This window comes from Mesoplodon densirostris, chromosome 1, assembly GCF_025265405.1.
Source record: "Mesoplodon densirostris isolate mMesDen1 chromosome 1, mMesDen1 primary haplotype, whole genome shotgun sequence".
In the NCBI taxonomy this organism is placed as follows: Eukaryota; Metazoa; Chordata; class Mammalia; order Artiodactyla; family Ziphiidae; genus Mesoplodon; species Mesoplodon densirostris.
This window is the reverse complement of record NC_082661.1, coordinates 152915145-152933134: the sequence shown is the minus strand read 5'-3', so window position 1 is coordinate 152933134 and position 17990 is coordinate 152915145. Positions and strand designations below refer to the sequence as shown.

The 17990-nt window shown below is 39.6% G+C and overlaps 1 protein-coding gene across 3 annotated transcripts in view; it reads right to left on the bottom strand.

The window, feature by feature from the left end:
- The window catches only part of ATP8A1 (ATPase phospholipid transporting 8A1), a 238334-nt gene that overhangs the window by 94232 nt on the left and 126112 nt on the right, over positions 1-17990 (bottom strand). For all 3 annotated transcript variants that reach the window (XM_060110533.1, XM_060110538.1, XM_060110544.1), the window contains 2 exons: positions 5529-5667; positions 2177-2241 (listed from right to left, as the gene is read on the bottom strand). In XM_060110533.1, coding sequence (XP_059966516.1) covers positions 2177-2241; positions 5529-5667 — 204 coding nt within the window. The remainder of the gene's footprint in view (positions 1-2176; positions 2242-5528; positions 5668-17990) is intronic.

Genomic DNA, 17990 nt, shown 5'->3' with positions numbered 1-17990 from the left:
ACCTCTTTTAAGAGGCTGATGTAATTGCTTCCCTCGCCTATGAAGGCAAATTCTCAAACCTGGCCCAGCTTTCCACAGCTGACCCGAGACTAGCTCTCCAGTTTTAACCCCCCTCTGTCATTTTTTTATGGCTGCCTTATAAATACTGTGCCACCATTAAAATGAATTAGGTAGCTTCACACAGACCATTATAAAACAATTGTTCAGATATATTAAGTGAGAAAAGCAAAGTGCAGTATCAAGCAGTGTGGACAGCATGCTGCAATTTGTGTTTTACAAAGGATGCGTCCACAGACATGCACATATATCCCTTAGGTAAGTCAGAACATCTCTGGACAAACACACAAGACTGGAACTAGTGACCGTCCCTAGGGAGGTAAATGAATAGGCTGGGTATAAAGGTGGGAGATTCCTTTTTTGCCACCTATACTTTCCCCTTTTGTAACTTTTAAATTTTACATTCTGTGCCTACATTTATTCAAACAAAACATACTTAAAAATTATAACCTTGTGCTCAAGTTTAATGTTCCTCTTTCATGCCCCAAATATGCCTTGAACTTACTTCCAGTAACTTTCAACTTTTTCTGCTTTTGTTCCCCTTACTCAGGTACTCACTTCTATGTAACTAAATGCTACTTACTTTGTAAATAGTTCCTTAAACATCGTGATATTTTCACAGCAAGCTATCTACCTTATTTACATATCTGTTACTTGTATGCACTTTACTTCCCTTATTATTTATAAGCTTCTGGAGGGCTGGCTTTCTTTTTGCACGCACGCGCGTGCATGTGTGTGTGTTTAGGATTAAAGCTTCGTTCACAAAAAGCACTTCCCCAATAATGAAAGGCATAAACAACTCTCATAATTGCAAAATCATATATTATTCTTCAGGCTACAAGGTGCTTAAAGATTTCACAAGAAAGGGAAGAGTATCACAAGTATTGTTTTAAGGACAAATAATAAAGAGATCATCATTTCAGTTTAAAAGTCAGAAGCTAAATACTTCTTACATGTAATTTGTTTTATATCCAACTTCAAAACATCTGCCTCTTCATCATCCCTTCTACAGAGCTGGTCTCGGCTTCTCCAACATCCCTAATTATCAGGTTTGCTCTGCTCTTTGCGTCACAATGACTGTCTCAAGCAGTTGTATAATCACCTCTCCTGTTCTGTCTTCCACCTTAAATTGCACTCACCTTTCCTTTAAAATATTTACAGGTCATTTGACCTACTTTCTTTTTATTTTGTTAACTTTTATTTTACACTATATTCCTAAAAAATCTTTCCCTCTTTTCCAAATATAACTTCATGTGATCACAGCCATGAAAAAAGACATCCTAGGAATTCATATTTCAGCCCAGAAGTTAGGACATTAACTTGAGGGGTTTCCCTGGTGGCACAGTGGTTAAGAATCCGTCCGCCAATGCAGGGGACATGGGATCGAGCTGTGGTCTGGGAAGATCCCCACATGCCACGGAGCAACTAAGCCCGTGCACGACAACTACTGAGCCTGTGCTCTAGAGCCCGTGAGTCACTACTCCTAAGCCCGAGCGTCACAACTACTGAAACCTGCGTGCCACAACTACTGAAACCCACGCACCTAGAGCCCATGCTCTGCAACAAGAGAAGCCACCGCAATGAGAAGCCCCCACACTGCAATGAAGAGTAGCTCCCGCTCGCCGCAACTAGAGAAAGCCCTTGTGCAGCAACGAAGACCCAACGCAGCCAAAAAAATAAATGATAAAAAACAACTTGACTATTGGTTATTTGGTGTTGTTCAACAGCTTTCACATTTTTTAAAAAGAAGCAAAATATCAACACTGGAAGCTAAAGCAGACATTAAATGCTTAATATACAAAATACCCAGGCAGATACAAATAAGTTGCAGTCACTCAGCAACCTCCTGACATAATGCTTTTGTAAAGCAGCTTTCTTGTCTCACAACATTAAGCAAATCACTTAGCAATTTCTTTTAGCTGTCACAGATACACAGCTAGCATCTATTTACATCAATGGTTCAAAACAGTGTACGTTTGTTCTAGCAGAACAATAGTAGTAAGGTATCTTTTAACCTCAGGAAAATAAAATATTTCCACAGTTAGCTGAATATAAAATAAAATGCTACAAGATAATTAAGTTATTAAAGGTTTTTTTTAAAAAAGATAATCTTACTTACATCAAGAGAGCCTTCATTTATAACAATCATTCCCATGTTCTTCCTCAAAAGTTTGCAGGAGTGTCCTATGTCCAAACAGAGTAAATTGATTAATATAATTAATTTCTCTAGAGAGAAGAGGTGAAGACGTTAAAATGACAATGCTACAAAATTCTAAATTTTATTTTTTATCTATTTTATTTGATAAAATTAAAATTTTATCTATTTTAATAGAAGTGATAGCAGTCAGCTGTTTTCTAGGTTTGCAGGAAGTTTAAAAAAGAAATGCTTTTGCTTGCTGTAAGAGGGATAAGATACAAGGACATTACCTGGAGTGTTAAGGCTGTCTTGATAAACAAATATGGAAGAGATTATAGCCTGAAAACTGATAAATGTGTATGGAATATCCTTCACGATGACCAACACGAAGAGCAGAAGATGGGCCAGTGGTTGTTTTGGGAGAAGGGTTCAGGAGGGTTGTCTGGCTCTCTCTTGGACCATTGATCCCATCACAATCTTCCTGCCCTTGGATTGCATCACATCCTCTACTCTCCTGCCCTCTCTTGCTTTACTATACTTGCTGCAGGGCAAAATCACCTGCTGATTAAACCAACTCGGCTCACTCTGCACCTGTCTGCCTACAGCTGAACGTGGCTGGAGAAAAACAGGCAACCTTGTTGGCGGGCCTCACATTTAAAACAATACCATCTACACTCACTCCCTTTGTGATCTCATTCCTTCCTAAGGTTTTAAACACCATCTAAATGTTGACCATTCTAGAACTCATAAATCCCATTCAGACCTCCTTCCTGAACTCTAGACTCTCACATGCCAGTGCCTACTTAATAGCAGACATTTAGGTGTAAAATAGGCATCTCAAACTGAACATATCCAAAAACCAGGCTCTTAACCACCCCCCAGAAAACCCGTTTCTCCTTTAGTCTTCCTCATTTGATTAATGGCAACTCCATCCTTCAGTTGCTGCGGCTAAAAGACCTTGAATTTACCCTATTCCTTTCTTTCTTCCATACCCTACATCTAATCTATCAATCAATCCTGTTGGCTCTACCTTCAAAATCCATCCAGAACCCAACTATTTCTCACCACTTCTACTGTCATTACCTGGGTCCAAGCCACCACCATATCTCATCTGGATTAATTCAATAGCCTCTGGCCTTCCTGCTTCAACACTTGCTTTCCTTTGAGTCTACTCTGTCCAGCAGCCAGACGGAGATATATATATAGATTTTTTTTTTTTTTTTACAGTAAAGTCAGATCAAGTGTTTCCTCTGCTCAGTTCAGTACCATCCAATGGTTTCCCATCTTACTCAGTATAAAAGCCAAGTCTGGACAACAGTCTGGGAGGCCCATCCAACCTGGGCTCTGCTACACTGCTAACCTCTTCTCCTCCTCTCACACTTTGCATTTCTGTTCTTTCTCTAGAACAGAAGACAGCTTTCCCGAATCATCCAAGTGACATCTTTTCCTCTCTTAGGTCATTCCTGAGATGTCGCCTTCTCAGTAGTTCTTCTTGACTTCCTGATTTAAAACTGAATCCCTCTGTGCAATGCCCTATTCTCCCTTCCTTGTTTTATTTTTCTTTAGAGCAATTATTGCCATCGAATATACTATGTGTCCTTCTCATTTACTTTATTGTCTGTTTCCCTGACTAGGATTTGAGCTCTGAGGGCAGAGACTCTGATACGTTTTGTTCCCTGTTCTTAACTGATGCCTGGCACCATAGGCACCATCGTCATTTGCTGAATGAATGAATCTTACCTTCCGTTTTCTAGGAACAATTATGGCCTAAGACTCTAAAGGTTAAATGTTGCTAGAAACCACCACCATACTCTCCTTTCCAGAGAACTTTCATAATGGCTACAAATCTGGAACCATCTTGAGGATTGCTTATTTTGCCCAAATATTACTCTTTACCACCATGCATTTTTCCTCTATCTGTAGTCATGTTGCTTTATCATATCTGTGTGTTCCAGGTCTCCTGATTCTAAAGAATTCTGTATTCTCATACATCTTCTTTCCATTTTGTCTCTAACACCAGTGATAATTTTTATAATCAAAATTAACAACTTGTTTGGCCTGTAGGTTTAAACTTCTACTGGTTAGTTTTCTTTTAAAAATTAATTTTCCTCTATTAACAACATCAATTTACTATAAATTTATAGTGTTTATACTATTTAATATAAATACTATATTTATAAATACAGTATTTATCACAGAATACTGTCATTACTCACACTTCTAAAAGGAGTATTAGTTATATGTTTTTAGATACATGATACTTGATGACTTTCTAAAAATGTGGTTTCATCTTGTGAATACCGCTGAAATGCTTTCTTTAGTTTTGGGAGAGTTTTGCACGTAATTCATAACATCAATATCATCCAGAGGTTACTGTCAGGGTTCACAGTGTTCAGGCAACAAACTATTACTGAACTGGGGGAAACAAACAATATTTTTCTTGCATATTATTGGTACTATAGGCCTCTAATAGCGAATATTAGCTTTCTCCTCTGTTACAGACTGAATTGTGTCCCCACCTCCCCATTCATATGTTGAAGCCCTAACTGCCACTGTGAGTGCATTTGGAGGTAGGGTCTTTAAGGAGCTACCTACAGTTAACTAAGGTCATAGGGGTGATCCCTAATCCAACGGGACTAGTGTCCTTATAAGAAGAGGAAGAAACACCAGGTGCTCTGTGAGAGTCCACAGAGGAAAGGCCAGGCGAGGACACAGAGAGAAGGTGGCCATCTGCAAGTCAGGAGGAGATGTCTCAGGAGAAACCAACCTGCTGACATTTTGATTTGGACTTCCAGCCTCCATGACTGTGAGAAGATAAACTTCTGTTGCTTAAGTCATCTAACCTGTGGTATTCTGTTATGGCAGCCTGAGCTGCCTAATACAACCTCCTTCTGCAAAATTGGAATTAACTGTAGGATGAGTGAAAACTAGCAAGAACCTTACTTCCTATCTCAGAAATAACCTTTGGTCACAGAAACAAGTGTCGGTATACAAGCCTGCCATAATCCCCACCTCCAGACTTTGGCAGACAGCTGCAGAATGATTACCTACATGTGTCAATTATGGATGGGAGGTGGGGCTAGGCAGGGATACAAAGTTGAGAGAGGGCATTACATTGTTGCAAGAGCTGAAGTTTGGCCGTACATACAATCACTGCAAATATAAAGGGGCACTGAGGCCATAAGTAAATAGACAAGCCCAATGATATTAACAAATATGGAAATCTGAAAACACCAAATATTTCAAATCTTGAAATATCTCAAATCTATCTTCTAAAATATATCAAAACATGTTAAAAAGCATCATGACTTAAAGTTTAAATTAGGTGAATTACCAATGTTAATGGCAGTTTCCTGCTTGTCTCCTGTAAGGATCCAGATTTTGATGTCTGCTTTCATTAGAGTTTCTATGGTTTCAGGCACTTGATCTTGTAATTTATCCTCGATGGCTGTGGCTCCAAGTAGCTGAAGATTCTGGAGAAAGAGAGTGGCAACATTTTTTAAGATTAAAAAAAAAAAGTTTAGATTCTTTAAGAATGAAAAATCGAAGTGTATATGTTTTAAAATCAGAGACTAAATGATAATTCATGAATTTGTTGTAAATTCCAAATACCCCATTGAGTTTTCTCTCTCAAGGATCCCTAACTTTCATCCAGTACTTTTGGCAGGAGACTTAGGCTCCCTGAAGCTACCTGTCCTACCTTACTCCTCCCTAAGGTAAGGAACTGATTCTAAAAACACACACACAAATGTAGAAGGGGGGAATCAAAAACAGTTAAAAAGGAGCAGGCAGCTATTAAGAAAAAATAAAAACAAAAACTATGGAAGATCACCACAGTGAAGAAGTAATCTAACTAATCTGTTTGAAAAAGAGTAAGGTTACAGGCTAACACTATTAAATTGTAATTTGATGCAGTGTCAGGAAATGTAGACACAAAATACAATGAGAAAGGATGAAGAAAGGAGCAATAAACAAAGTGATAGCATTAGTCTCTGAAAGAAAGAACAGGGCTGAGTGTTTTTCACATGGTTCCATGTTTGCATAGTGGAAGGTCAGAGACCGTTAAAGATGGTATCTTTCATACAAGACTGAACACAACCAAAACACTCTGTGGAAAGCTGTTCTCATCTCTGACAAAGAAAAAGAATGGTTTCTTCTCTCATCTTCCTAAATGGAGGGAAAAGTGAGAACAATCTCCTGGCTGTTAGGGAAACCTGGCCTGCCAAATGGAAACAGATAATGGTGTTCTCGGTCCTAAATACATAGGAATGGGCAATGATAGACCAAGATTTAAATCTTTCTTTCCATCATGTGACCAGGCGTTGTCACTAGTTGGGTACCCTTCCCAACAGTGTGCTCCAAGCCACAACCGATTCTCAGTCTTACCCATTTTCCCCATAACCTAACCTCCAGAATGAACTACTTCAGCATTTATCTTTCTTCTCAACTATTTTCTCCCTTCTTGACTTCATTTTTTTATTTACAATATCAGACAAGGACAGACTAGATATAAGGGAGATTACTGCAAAGGATAGTGTCTGGGTTGATAATAACAAAGAAAGCATTCCACTTTCTATTTTTTCCTTTAACATTAATTCCTATTTACTTTTCATCACAATTCAAGTCTAAAAATAGCCCCAAGTCTCTGTAGGCATGGAAAATAAAGTTAAATATATATACAAACACATAAGAGTGAGTGTGTGTAGTTGATGAGTATATTGCTTAGGAATGTTTTTGGCTATAAATAATAGAAAAATATCTGACTGAAAGTGGCTTAAAGGCTCCTATTTCTAACATCATTAGTACTGAAGTGGGTAGCTGTGGGTATAAGATCGTTGGCTTGACCACATTTTCACGCATTCTCCAGATCTCTCAATGTCTCAAGGTGGCTGTTGTAGCTATAATTATAACAGCCACACTGAAGACAAGAAAAAGGTGGTAAAACCAACTGAATCCACCTCTTATTTGTAAAGCAAAAGGGTTTCTAAAAGTCCTCGGCGTACTTCCAAATACAGCAGCTGGCCCAATGGTGCTGCATGGCCATCCTGAACTGTTAGTATTTAGCTTTTCCAGCCTCAGTGGAGGGGCAAGGCAGAAGGGCAGTAGGAATAGGTGTTAAATTAGCTGGCCTACAGTCTCTGCCACAGGGCTTAAATATAGATAGGTGAGCCCATGCATCAGTATTAGCATATACATGCATGCATGTGTTTACGTGCGTAGGTAATGTGTACAGACACACACACATCCACCACGGCCCTGCCTGGTGAAACGTGGCTCATCCTGGAAGTCCAAAAGAAGTTTTCCTTTACTTCTTAAAACAAGTTTTCCCCTCTGCTGTGCTCTGATAGAACTTTGCTCATCTTTACATACTTAATTTATCATATTAAGATTACCTGTTTAAACGTATGACTCTGGTAGTTTTGTTCAAAATTAGGGATCATGCCTCCAAGCTCCTTGTTTCTTCACAAATGAGGAGACAGGAGCCCAGAGGGGGGCAATGATTTGTCACAGTGACATAACTTGATAGATTACGGAAGGGCAGGGCTTGAACCAAGATCCTCTGTATTGCCCATCGCGTTCTTGTCCCTTTGTGTCTAGGATGGTGCACAAGACAGTGGTCAACTCCCAGTCTCTGCCCCATAAATGTTGGCTGAAGTAAATTAAGTAGGCATCAGTCTGTGAGGGGCTAGTGTTGACTTCTTTAAGTTCTTTTCTACTTAAGTAATATTAGGTAGAGGAACAAATGCAGCTCCTCCTCTGGTTGTAGGCTGATGTCCCTATTTGGCATGAGGGAGTGAAGGGCCCTTAACTTGGGCATATTCCTCATAAGAATGCTGGCCTGAGCACTAAGGGCTGACTCAAAGAAGACCCTGTGAGCCCAGACATACCACATCGGATTCCGAGGAGATGCTGAAGAAGAGCTCTGGGGAGTCTTTGGGCCCTGGCTACCTATAAAAAGTGCAATTTTAAGTTGAAAAAGGAAAAGTAGGGACCAGGTTCTGTTCACCTTTATACTGTATCTCCAGAACACTGACAGTCAGCATCTGGTATATTTGCAGAGTGAGTGAATGACAAAACAAACAAAAAACAAAAACAAAAAACCCCCCAATCCAAATGTTCCAAAGTATTGTTGCAATCTAGACTATTTTCTCTTCAATATATTCCAAATAACTTATGTAGCTATTAGATTCACTTGATGCATGACTTCCTAGTATATAATATATAAGACAGGAAGGCAAATTTCCTTCTTTAAAAAGATAGCATTATTTTATTATCTTTAATGGGAAGCAGATTTGAAATCTATCAAAACCTGATGAATAATCATCATCAAGACGTTCAAGAATGAAAAGGAAGACCAGTTCAGCATCAACTATGCCAGCATCACAACTACTGTATTTCAACATTGAGACAATGATTCCATCAGTTCTTTCAGCTACTTTTAGGAAATCAGTAGCTAAATCATTCTGGCCCACATGCCAGGGACGATCAGGATATAGTTGTGTTCAAATGTTAGATATTCCACGGAAAGCATGATAAGATTTTAAGATCATGAAGATAGTTCAGTAATATAAGCTCTCAAAAATTTTAAACCAAAAAAGTATTTTTTTTGTAGTATGTTTCACAAAACCCTGGGGTAACTAGATAATGTGAGAGCCAAGATGTGAATACATTAATTAGAAATATATAAACAAGTTTATTTGCCTATTTTCTAGTTCTACTTTAAGGGGATATATGAGCTCAGGAAGTACATGGGTATACACTACTCTGCACAAACCTAATAAAAATAAAATGACTGCATGGGGGAGATCAAAGCATATTTGAAAGAAGGAAAGCAGCTGGTTTTGCCCAGGTAAAAAGGAAACATTTTCCAAACCAGGCAAAGATAATATAAAGTACCAAAAATGTAGGGCCAGCAATGAATATGCTGAGAAATGTTACAAGTAGGTTAACTTGGAGTGTATTGGTGGCTATGATAACAGGAATTTCTAATGAAACATTTCTGAATATTTAGCAAAATTGCAGTGGGTCTACTTTGATGCCTACGAAAGAAAAATGACATTTGAAAGCCTGTTAATTTTCCCTTTATCCTCAGGTACAGCACTTACTAAGTTTAGTGGAAGGCTCTGCAGGCTCCTTTCCTTTGGCCTTGGTGTCATTTATTGTGAGATTAGATCTTGAGTGATAGGCTATTCAACCTCTGGAAATGAATATCTTTAGCTACAATGATCATTAGGAAAAAAGATTTGAACTTTGTGTGCTTTTCCTGATCATAACACAAGAGCGTTTAGGCCATAATCAATTTCATCCCAAACATGTATTACCTTACACAGATGGCCACTAATGGTCACAATGGGAATTACATATTCAGCAAGTGTTGAAATGTGATAAAATTCCCATGGCATTTATGGAATTAAAAAAAAAAACCCTCCAAAGGCTAATTTTACTTTCAAAATGTCACTGTGCCAAAAGTTATAAAAGTTTCAGTTGATGCCTCTTTGATATAATATAGATTTAGTTATCAATGAAAAATCATGAAATAATATTTATTTACCTAGAAAAGTCATCAATAATCTTATTTTCTTTTAGATGTTCATAATGTAATGCTTTTAAAAAGGGATATAAGTTTAAAATTTCTACCCTAGTGAAGATACAAATGTCATGTAGAGTATTTAAAAACTATGGTAAAATGTATTATAACAGATTTGGAAATTGTTTTTTCCCCAATACATTTATATTACATGTATTGGGAAATAACGGAGCCTTAAAATGACCTATTTCCATATAAGCAAATATTGTGTCAGGGCTTAGATTATTTCGTATTTTTTTAAAGTTTATGATATGTTCCTAAATGAGGAAAAGCATAGTTATCAAACTCATATCAACTTGGGCTTCAGATGATAACATGGACTATCGGGCAGAAGTTTCTTTGAAGACAAATAAAAGGAATAATACTGGTAAATAAAGTTTTATCGCTGGAGTAAATATGAATAAATAGTAGTAACATTTGGGAACCTTTGTTACAACATAAAATAAGATTGTGACTAGGCAGATGAAGAAACATTTCCTTAGCACAGAAATACCAGATACTGCTACGTGCTTTACACTGATTCATTCAGTTAATAGCTTCGGGGAGGTTGAATAAATTATGTCAGGTCAAACTGGGGTACAGCTGAGCTAGGATGGTAGAAACTAGACACCAAGAATCAATACACACCCCAAGGCAGCAAATGGAAAGTAAAACTGAGATTAAATGAAAGTTAGAATTTTATGTAAATCATCAGGTTTTTAAACATTTGTCTCTGTTGTTCAGTTTTTGGTAATACTTTGTTTCTGTGAATGGGTTTCAGCCTCAGTCCTGAGGTGTTCCTGCCAGGGGTACCTGTTTCCTTTTTCCACCTGCAGGCCCCAGACTCACATTTTGGGACTGGTTTCCTTCCACACACACACGTGTGCCTGCATTCATTCCCTCACACACACACTGAGCAGGTAGTTCTGGGCAAGATGGTGGGACACAACCATAGTCCCTTCCTTCCTCGAATTTGTACTTCAGAATCCAGTCTTTGGATCCTCCCTTCCTTGTTTTCTGACTGTACCCCCTTGCCTTGCATTGGTATCTGTTTCTCCTAGACCCTGCTGCCTGGCTGTCATCAAGCCCCAAGTAATTAGCCACAGGAGCAGAAATGGAGAGCAGCGGTCTTCAGATTTACCTGAGGGGCTTATTACACACAGATCAGTGGGCCCTACCCACAGAATTTCTCACTGAGTAGGTCTGAGATGAGGCCTGGAAATGTGCATTGGTGACAATGCTGCTGGTTTGAGGACCTAATTGCTTGTCTCCAGCAAGGTTGACAAACTTTTTCTGTAAAGAGACAGATGGTAAATATTTTAGGGTTTGAGAGCCGTACATTCTGTGCTGCAACGACTCAATGCTGTCACTGTAGTGTGAAAATGGCCAAAGACAATTTGTAAACAAATGGCTGGAGCTGTGTTCCAATAAAACTTTATTTACAAAAATAGGCAGTGGGTGAATGTGGTTCTTGTGCTGGAGTTTGCAGACCCTTGATGCATAATACTGGGGAGCAGTGCATCTCTGCACCAGCCTCCATCCTGACTGATTGCTTTTGATACTTCCTGGGTCAGCTCTGACCCTTCTTTCTTAGCCTGGCCTTAGGTCCTCTGGTCCCAGTTCTCTCTCTTCTCCTTGCAATCCCAAACTATAGACAGAGCCTCTCAACTGTAATATATGATTACCACCAGAGAAAAACAGTACTCTCCCTAAATAATCACATTACTATATGCTATATACTCTCTTAGAAGTAAACACAAAATTTTCTGTGAGTACAAAAGATAAAAACAGGAAATAAGTATTTTCTTAGTTTGGGTGGCTCAAAAAAACCATCCAACACGAGTTAACATTTGACCTAAAATCCTAAACGAAGAATTAAGAATTAGCCAAGCACTTGGGAGAGGTGGGGAGGGATGCGGGAAGAAATCTCAAACAGAAGAAATCACATGTTGCAAAGACAGACGTATGCAAATGCACGTTGTGTTTGAGAAGCTGCCATTTAGTCAATATGGAATCGATAAATGAAGCGAGGTGTGTGGTGATTTAAATAATGCTAATTTAATAGGGTTGTTCTGAGGATGAAATTGGATCAGTCATCTCAAACTCTGAGTAGTAAGTTAGGAAAACGATAAGCCTGGAAAAACTGGCAGGGAATGGAAATCAAAGGGGCTATTTTTTATGTTTGGGATTCCAAAGGCAAAGGGCATCTGGGGAAGAATTGTAGAAGGGGAGGGACAGGATCAGGTTTACACTCAGAGAGTTCACCGGTGGCCAACTGGGGATGGATGGGGAAGAATGGAGGTTGCCAGACCAGTTGGAAGACTGTGGCAGTCATCATACTCTTTAGCTTTAAGGTATAGTAGCTCTGGAATACAGAGGCCCTGGTGGCCATGGGATTCTCAGAACCATTCTACAACGCTGGCTCTCAAAGATCACTAGCTTCTCTCTGGTCTGCATTCCACTGGGCATCATTCACTCTTGTGCTTCTCTTCTCAACATCTCTTTGCACACAACAAAGGGGTTTTGTTTAACAGAAGAGACTCTCATACCTCTGTCCTTTCAGTTTAAGCTGAGCTAGAGTACACTAAGACTAACAGCGTTAAATCATTGGCATGGCTCATTAGCCTGCTTCTGGAGAAATCAGGCAACCAAGGCCAAGAAGGAGGTTTTAACTTGGTGCTTTTTGAACCACAGAAATCATATTTGAATTGTCACAGAGCCAAGGGCTTGCCAAATAAGGTCAGAATTCACACACCCAGCTGAAAAGAATCAGGATTTGAGGCGATTGGGTGTAGCCTGCAAAAACAACACATCCATCTTATCTGAGTGAGAAGACAGCAAAACCCAGTGTGGAAAGTCTACCTCAAAGCGTTCATAATTAGGGATCGATCAGCCAGAAAGGAGAAGCGTGAGATTAGAGGTCTAAGGGAACATTAAGTACTTTCACTAAGAAGACTCTAAAGATGAGTTGAGGGAAAATCATGAAAAACATATTCCCACCTTCATTTTTTTTTTTTTTTTTTTGCGGTACGGGGGCCTCTCACTGCTGTGGCCTCTCCCGTTGCGGAGCACAGGCTTCGGATGTGCAGGCTCAGCGGCCATGGCTCACGGGCCCAGCCGCTCTGCGGCATGCGGGATCTTCCCAGACCGGGGCACGACCCCGCGTCCCCTGCATCAGCAGGTGGACTCCCAGCCACTGCGCCACCAGGGAAGACCCCACCTTCATTTTTAAGGAGGATAGAGTACATTACATTACACAGGGTGCACACAGCCTGCCTCATTTCCTACACAGACAGGTCCTGAATACCATGCCTCCCAATCCCAAGGGCTTATCTCATGATGACTCAACTACACACGTGGTTACATTTTACTTTTCAAGTCACCAACATTTTACATACATTCTTGCTTTCTTTTAAATCATGCTGGCAGAATAACATACAGATTAGGAACATGAGGTTTGGAATTAAGACAGAACTGGGATTTGAATCCCTGCTCTGCCAACTACTGGATATGCATCCTTCAGCAAATAACTTAAGAATTTCTATATCAGCAAGATAAAGCTAATAATATGGCTGAACTAGAGTTGTTTTGAGGATGAAAATAGATTGTTTATCTTAACCTTTTTTTTTTTTTAAGTACAGGTAGGAAAAGATGTTGAGTACTTACCTAAGACTAGGTATGTCTATATCTTTTGTATAACCGATTTGCTTTGTTAATGTTAATAAATTATATACATTGCAAAATGCAACAACAAATTGTAAAAAAAAAAAAGATGAGTAAAACATAAATAGAAACAGAAGTTATAACATTTTCTTGCTTACCCCAATGGTTCATTTTGTGTACCCCACGTTAGAGGCCCTTGGAACTAACTAATCAAGTTAAGGAGCGGAGGACTTGAAGCTTAGTAAAGGCTCAAAAACTGGCAGGTCTTCTTAGTAGATAAGCTGACAGACTGCAAATGTTCTTAAGCAAAGAGTAAAACAGGAAACTACTGGAATTTGAAACCACAAAATCACCAGTACATCATGTAAATTTTCATCTAGTATGGTTCAGTTTTTAGTACAAATGAAAGTGATATTGGCAGCTACTAAGAATAGAAATGGGTAGTTTTATCTGAAAAAGTATTCAGTTCGAATACAGAAATTACTGTGAATTTGGCAGTCATAAATGTTCAGGAAAAGTTCTGTTTTTCATTAAGTTTTCTATTTCTCTACGAATCCTCTACACCACTCCCCAACATATGTTGGGAAGGGTGCTGGACTGCTGTTAGTTACCCCGAGTGTAGTGGTCAATCTGTATTATGCCACATCAAGGCAGTCTTCTAAAAAATCCCAGAAATGTCAACCATATTTTGGGGAGGAACCAAGGAGATAATATAAAAAAAAGATCACTAACTACCTCACTGTCCTATCTCGGTGCCTATCGCGGAGCCCAGGGTGTTAAGCCTTGTCTGCAATGACATTTTCCAGTGTTCAAGTTTACTGCCTATCTCCCTGCACTGAAATGAAGACAGGGATTTTTCCATCCTTTCCCCCTCCTGTGCCCCCAGAGCCCACAACAGAGCCTGACAAGTGCTGAGGCATTTGTTGTTGAATCTTTGCGACCAAGTGTGTCCCACATTATATGTTAAATAACTAGGAAGAAAGGTTTTTTTTTTTTTTTTTAAATTTTATTTATTTATTTACTTATGGCTGTGTTGGGTCTTTGTTTCTGTGCGAGGGCTTTCTCTAGTTGCGGCAAGTGGGGGGCCACTCCTCATCGCGGTGCGCGGGCCTCTCACTATCGCGGCCTCTGTTGTTGCGGAGCATAGGCTCCAGACGCGCAGGCTCAGTAACTGTGGCTCACGGTGCTAGTCGCTCCGCGGCATGTGGGATCTTCCCAAACCAGGGCTCGAACCCGTGTCCCCTGCGTTGGCAGGCAGATTCTCAACCACTGTGCCACCAGGGAAGCCCGGAAGAAAGGTTTTTAAAAAAATGACTGAGTCTAAATTTCTAACGAATGCATCCTTTAAAATCCTTAGCTACCGGGCCTCCCTGGTGGCGCAAGTGGTTAAGAGTCCGCCTGCCGATGCAGGGGATACGGGTTCGTGCCCCGGTCTGGGAGGATCCCATATGCCGCAGAGCGGCTGGGCCCGTGAGCCATGGCCGCTGGGCCTGCGCATCCGGAGCCTGTGCTCCGCAACGGGAGAGGCCACAACAGTGAGAGGCCCACATACCGCAAAAAGAAAAAAAAAAAAAAAAAAAAAAATCCTTAGCTACCTTTTCTAACACATCCCTAAAGCAATCCTAGTGACAACGCATTTGAAACCAACATCCTCAGTGTGCAGAAAGCATGAACTATGTGGGTAACAGAAGGCAGGCTTTCGTTAAGCAAGCAGTTACTAAGTAAATTTAGCCTTTGAATTAATTATTTAATTGACTCATTCATTTATTCATAAAATACTTATTCAGACAGGCAGTTCTTGGAGACACAGAGATGAATTCGATAAAAACGATCCCTGCTCTCATGAAGCTTCAATCTAGTGGAAGATATATATTAACTGTGAATTATAAAATTTGTGCATATAAGACACAACACAGCTATCTGATTCAAAGGGGTGCTAAATGCTGCCAAAAGTGTAGCTTTTTTTTTTTTTTTTTTTTTTTTTTTTTTTTTTTTTGCTGTACGCGGGCCTCTCACTGCTGTGGCCTCTCCCGCTGCGGAGCACAGGCTCCGGACACACAGGCTCCGCGGCCATGGCTCGCGGGCCCAGCCGCTCCGCGGCATGTGGGATCCTCCGGGATCGGGGCACGAACCCGTGTCCCCTGCATCGGCAGGCGGACTCTCAACCACTGCGCCACCAGGGAAGCCCAAGTGTAGCTTTTTGATTACTCTTAAGCTTAAAAATGATCCTCTCTGACCCATAATTAATCTAAAAAACGTTAACAGATAAAAGTATGGGGTAAGTTTTGATTTTTCAAAAAGCATATTTTGTAATTTATGCCTCATAATAAAAGAAGAAGACAAGAACAATTTTATCACCAGGGAAATACTAGACAAGTATTATATCTCACTGTTTTCTGTAATGCTCAAGATAAATAATTTGCTTTCCCAAACATCGGAAGTGATTAGAAGGTAATTTATGCAATTGCATTTCCCTATTGAAGCAAATAAATATAAAAATTTTTCAAAAACTCTATTTACCATGAAGGAATACCTTCATATTTCAACCAATGGTTTAATTATAAAATATTCCCCAATAAGTAAGACCACTAATTTTCAAAGGAATCCAGCAGCATACTATGAGTATGAGGCAAATAAATTTTGTGTCTTAGAAATAAATATAAAGTAGCAGATCAAAGAGGAAGGTGAGAAATTCGAGAAACCACTGCTAAGGAAGTATAAGACTTGATAATTATTCCGTTATTTATTTGCAGTTTTTTCCCGACCAAATAAATTCTTAATTTAAAAAATAATCTAATATTTAAAAACATAGACCAACATTATAAGTGGTTTCATAATCTAAATTACAAGTCCAAATACATTGTCTTTCAAAAGAAATAGGCTAGGCGCTTCCCTGTTGGTGCAGTGGTTGAGAGTCCGCCTGCCGATGCAGGGGACGTGGGTTCGTGCCCCGGTCTGGGAGGATCCCACGTGCTGCGGAGCGGGTGGGCCCGTGAGCCATGGCCGCTCAGCCTGCGCGTCCGGAGCCTGTGCTCCGCAGCGGGAGAGGTCGCGGCAGTGAGAGGCCCGCATACCGCAAAAAAAAAAAAAAAAAAAAAAAAGAAATAGTCTAAAGAAGGTAAAACAGGTCAAGTGTGTTGTCTGAAAGAATGAGACAACTGTAAATTCTTTCAAGTGGTGATGAACAGAGACGAAAAGGTGTTTTCTGTCCACAAAACCCAAGTGATGCTACAATTCTCCTCAAACTGGGTCAAGACACCTCAAGTATCTGATGTGATTCTCATAATCTCTTAGGCATTTTAACTATGTGAGCCTTCTTGTTCCTGAATGTCTTGGGTTTCCTAGTAATAAATGTCACCTTCCTGACCTTTATTTAGTAAAAGAAAAAAGATGTTTCAGGAACATCCTGAAACAACTCATAGCATTAGAGAAATGATTTCTTTTTAATCCTGAAAAGTCTACCATCTGAATGCAAGTGTTGGAGACCAAACTCTACAACTGTGTAGCAGAGATGTTGATGATATTTTATAGATGGATGTAAAAGTCCTAAATCCTCTAAAAATGACTGTCACTAGGGAAAACCCTACCCAGAGAACTTTTTCAAACCTTTCACATCCTCTCTCCTTTACTGTGCCCTGGAGGTGAAGGGGGGCATTCTAGTGCTCAGATGAGCTGGGTAGAAAAGTAACAAAGCATTGCACCAAGGGACACATGGCATTATCTTCTTGGATGTTCTTGGCTTATTTGTATACATGTTTTTGGAATTATGCTAGGAGTTATAGCCCCCAAGGGAATAAGGCTTTTAACTAAATTTTGAAAACTGAATTACTTGTTTGAACAAACACTGCAGGGGTAAGACAGACAGCAGGGCTTAAAAGTACAACCTTAACAATATTATAACATTTCCACTTATTTTGTAACATATTAAAAATACATTCTTGATTTCAGGAAAAGCTCTACAAATCTTCCACATTTTAAATGCCTTTAATGTAATGCTACCATTAATGTGTCAATGGCATTTTGCATCATTAATTCAAATATGGTCAGAAACATCTTGTGTATGACCACAAGGATGTTCTGATCTTTTGTTGAAAAGTGAGGGAAAATATCTATAGAAATTTTGAGACGCACATTTCCTAAAAATTTCACACACATACGGAATATTATCTGGTTTCCAAACTGTGTTCCGTGGAGCCCCAGAGTCCTGAAAAGCCACTCGTGGACCATGATGAGGGCAAGGTAGGGTCTGAAGGGAGAGACAGTTAGGGGCTTCTCCCCACCTCTCCACTTGTTAACCAGAGCAGCTCTGCTTCTGTATATTACATATACACTGAAAATATATAAATATATTCAGGTAATATTTAGTTTGGAAAATGGGTTCTGCTCTTAGAAAAAAAGAGAGATTTGAAAACCACTCTCACAGTTTAAAAGTCATTATCTTACAAGTCCAATATTATGGTCTATATAAAAAATAGATCCCAACCATATGAAACATAGATTACAATAAACAAGTCTCATTTAAAGTAGCCAAGGAAGAAGCCAAAATGGATGAGCCTAGGACTATGA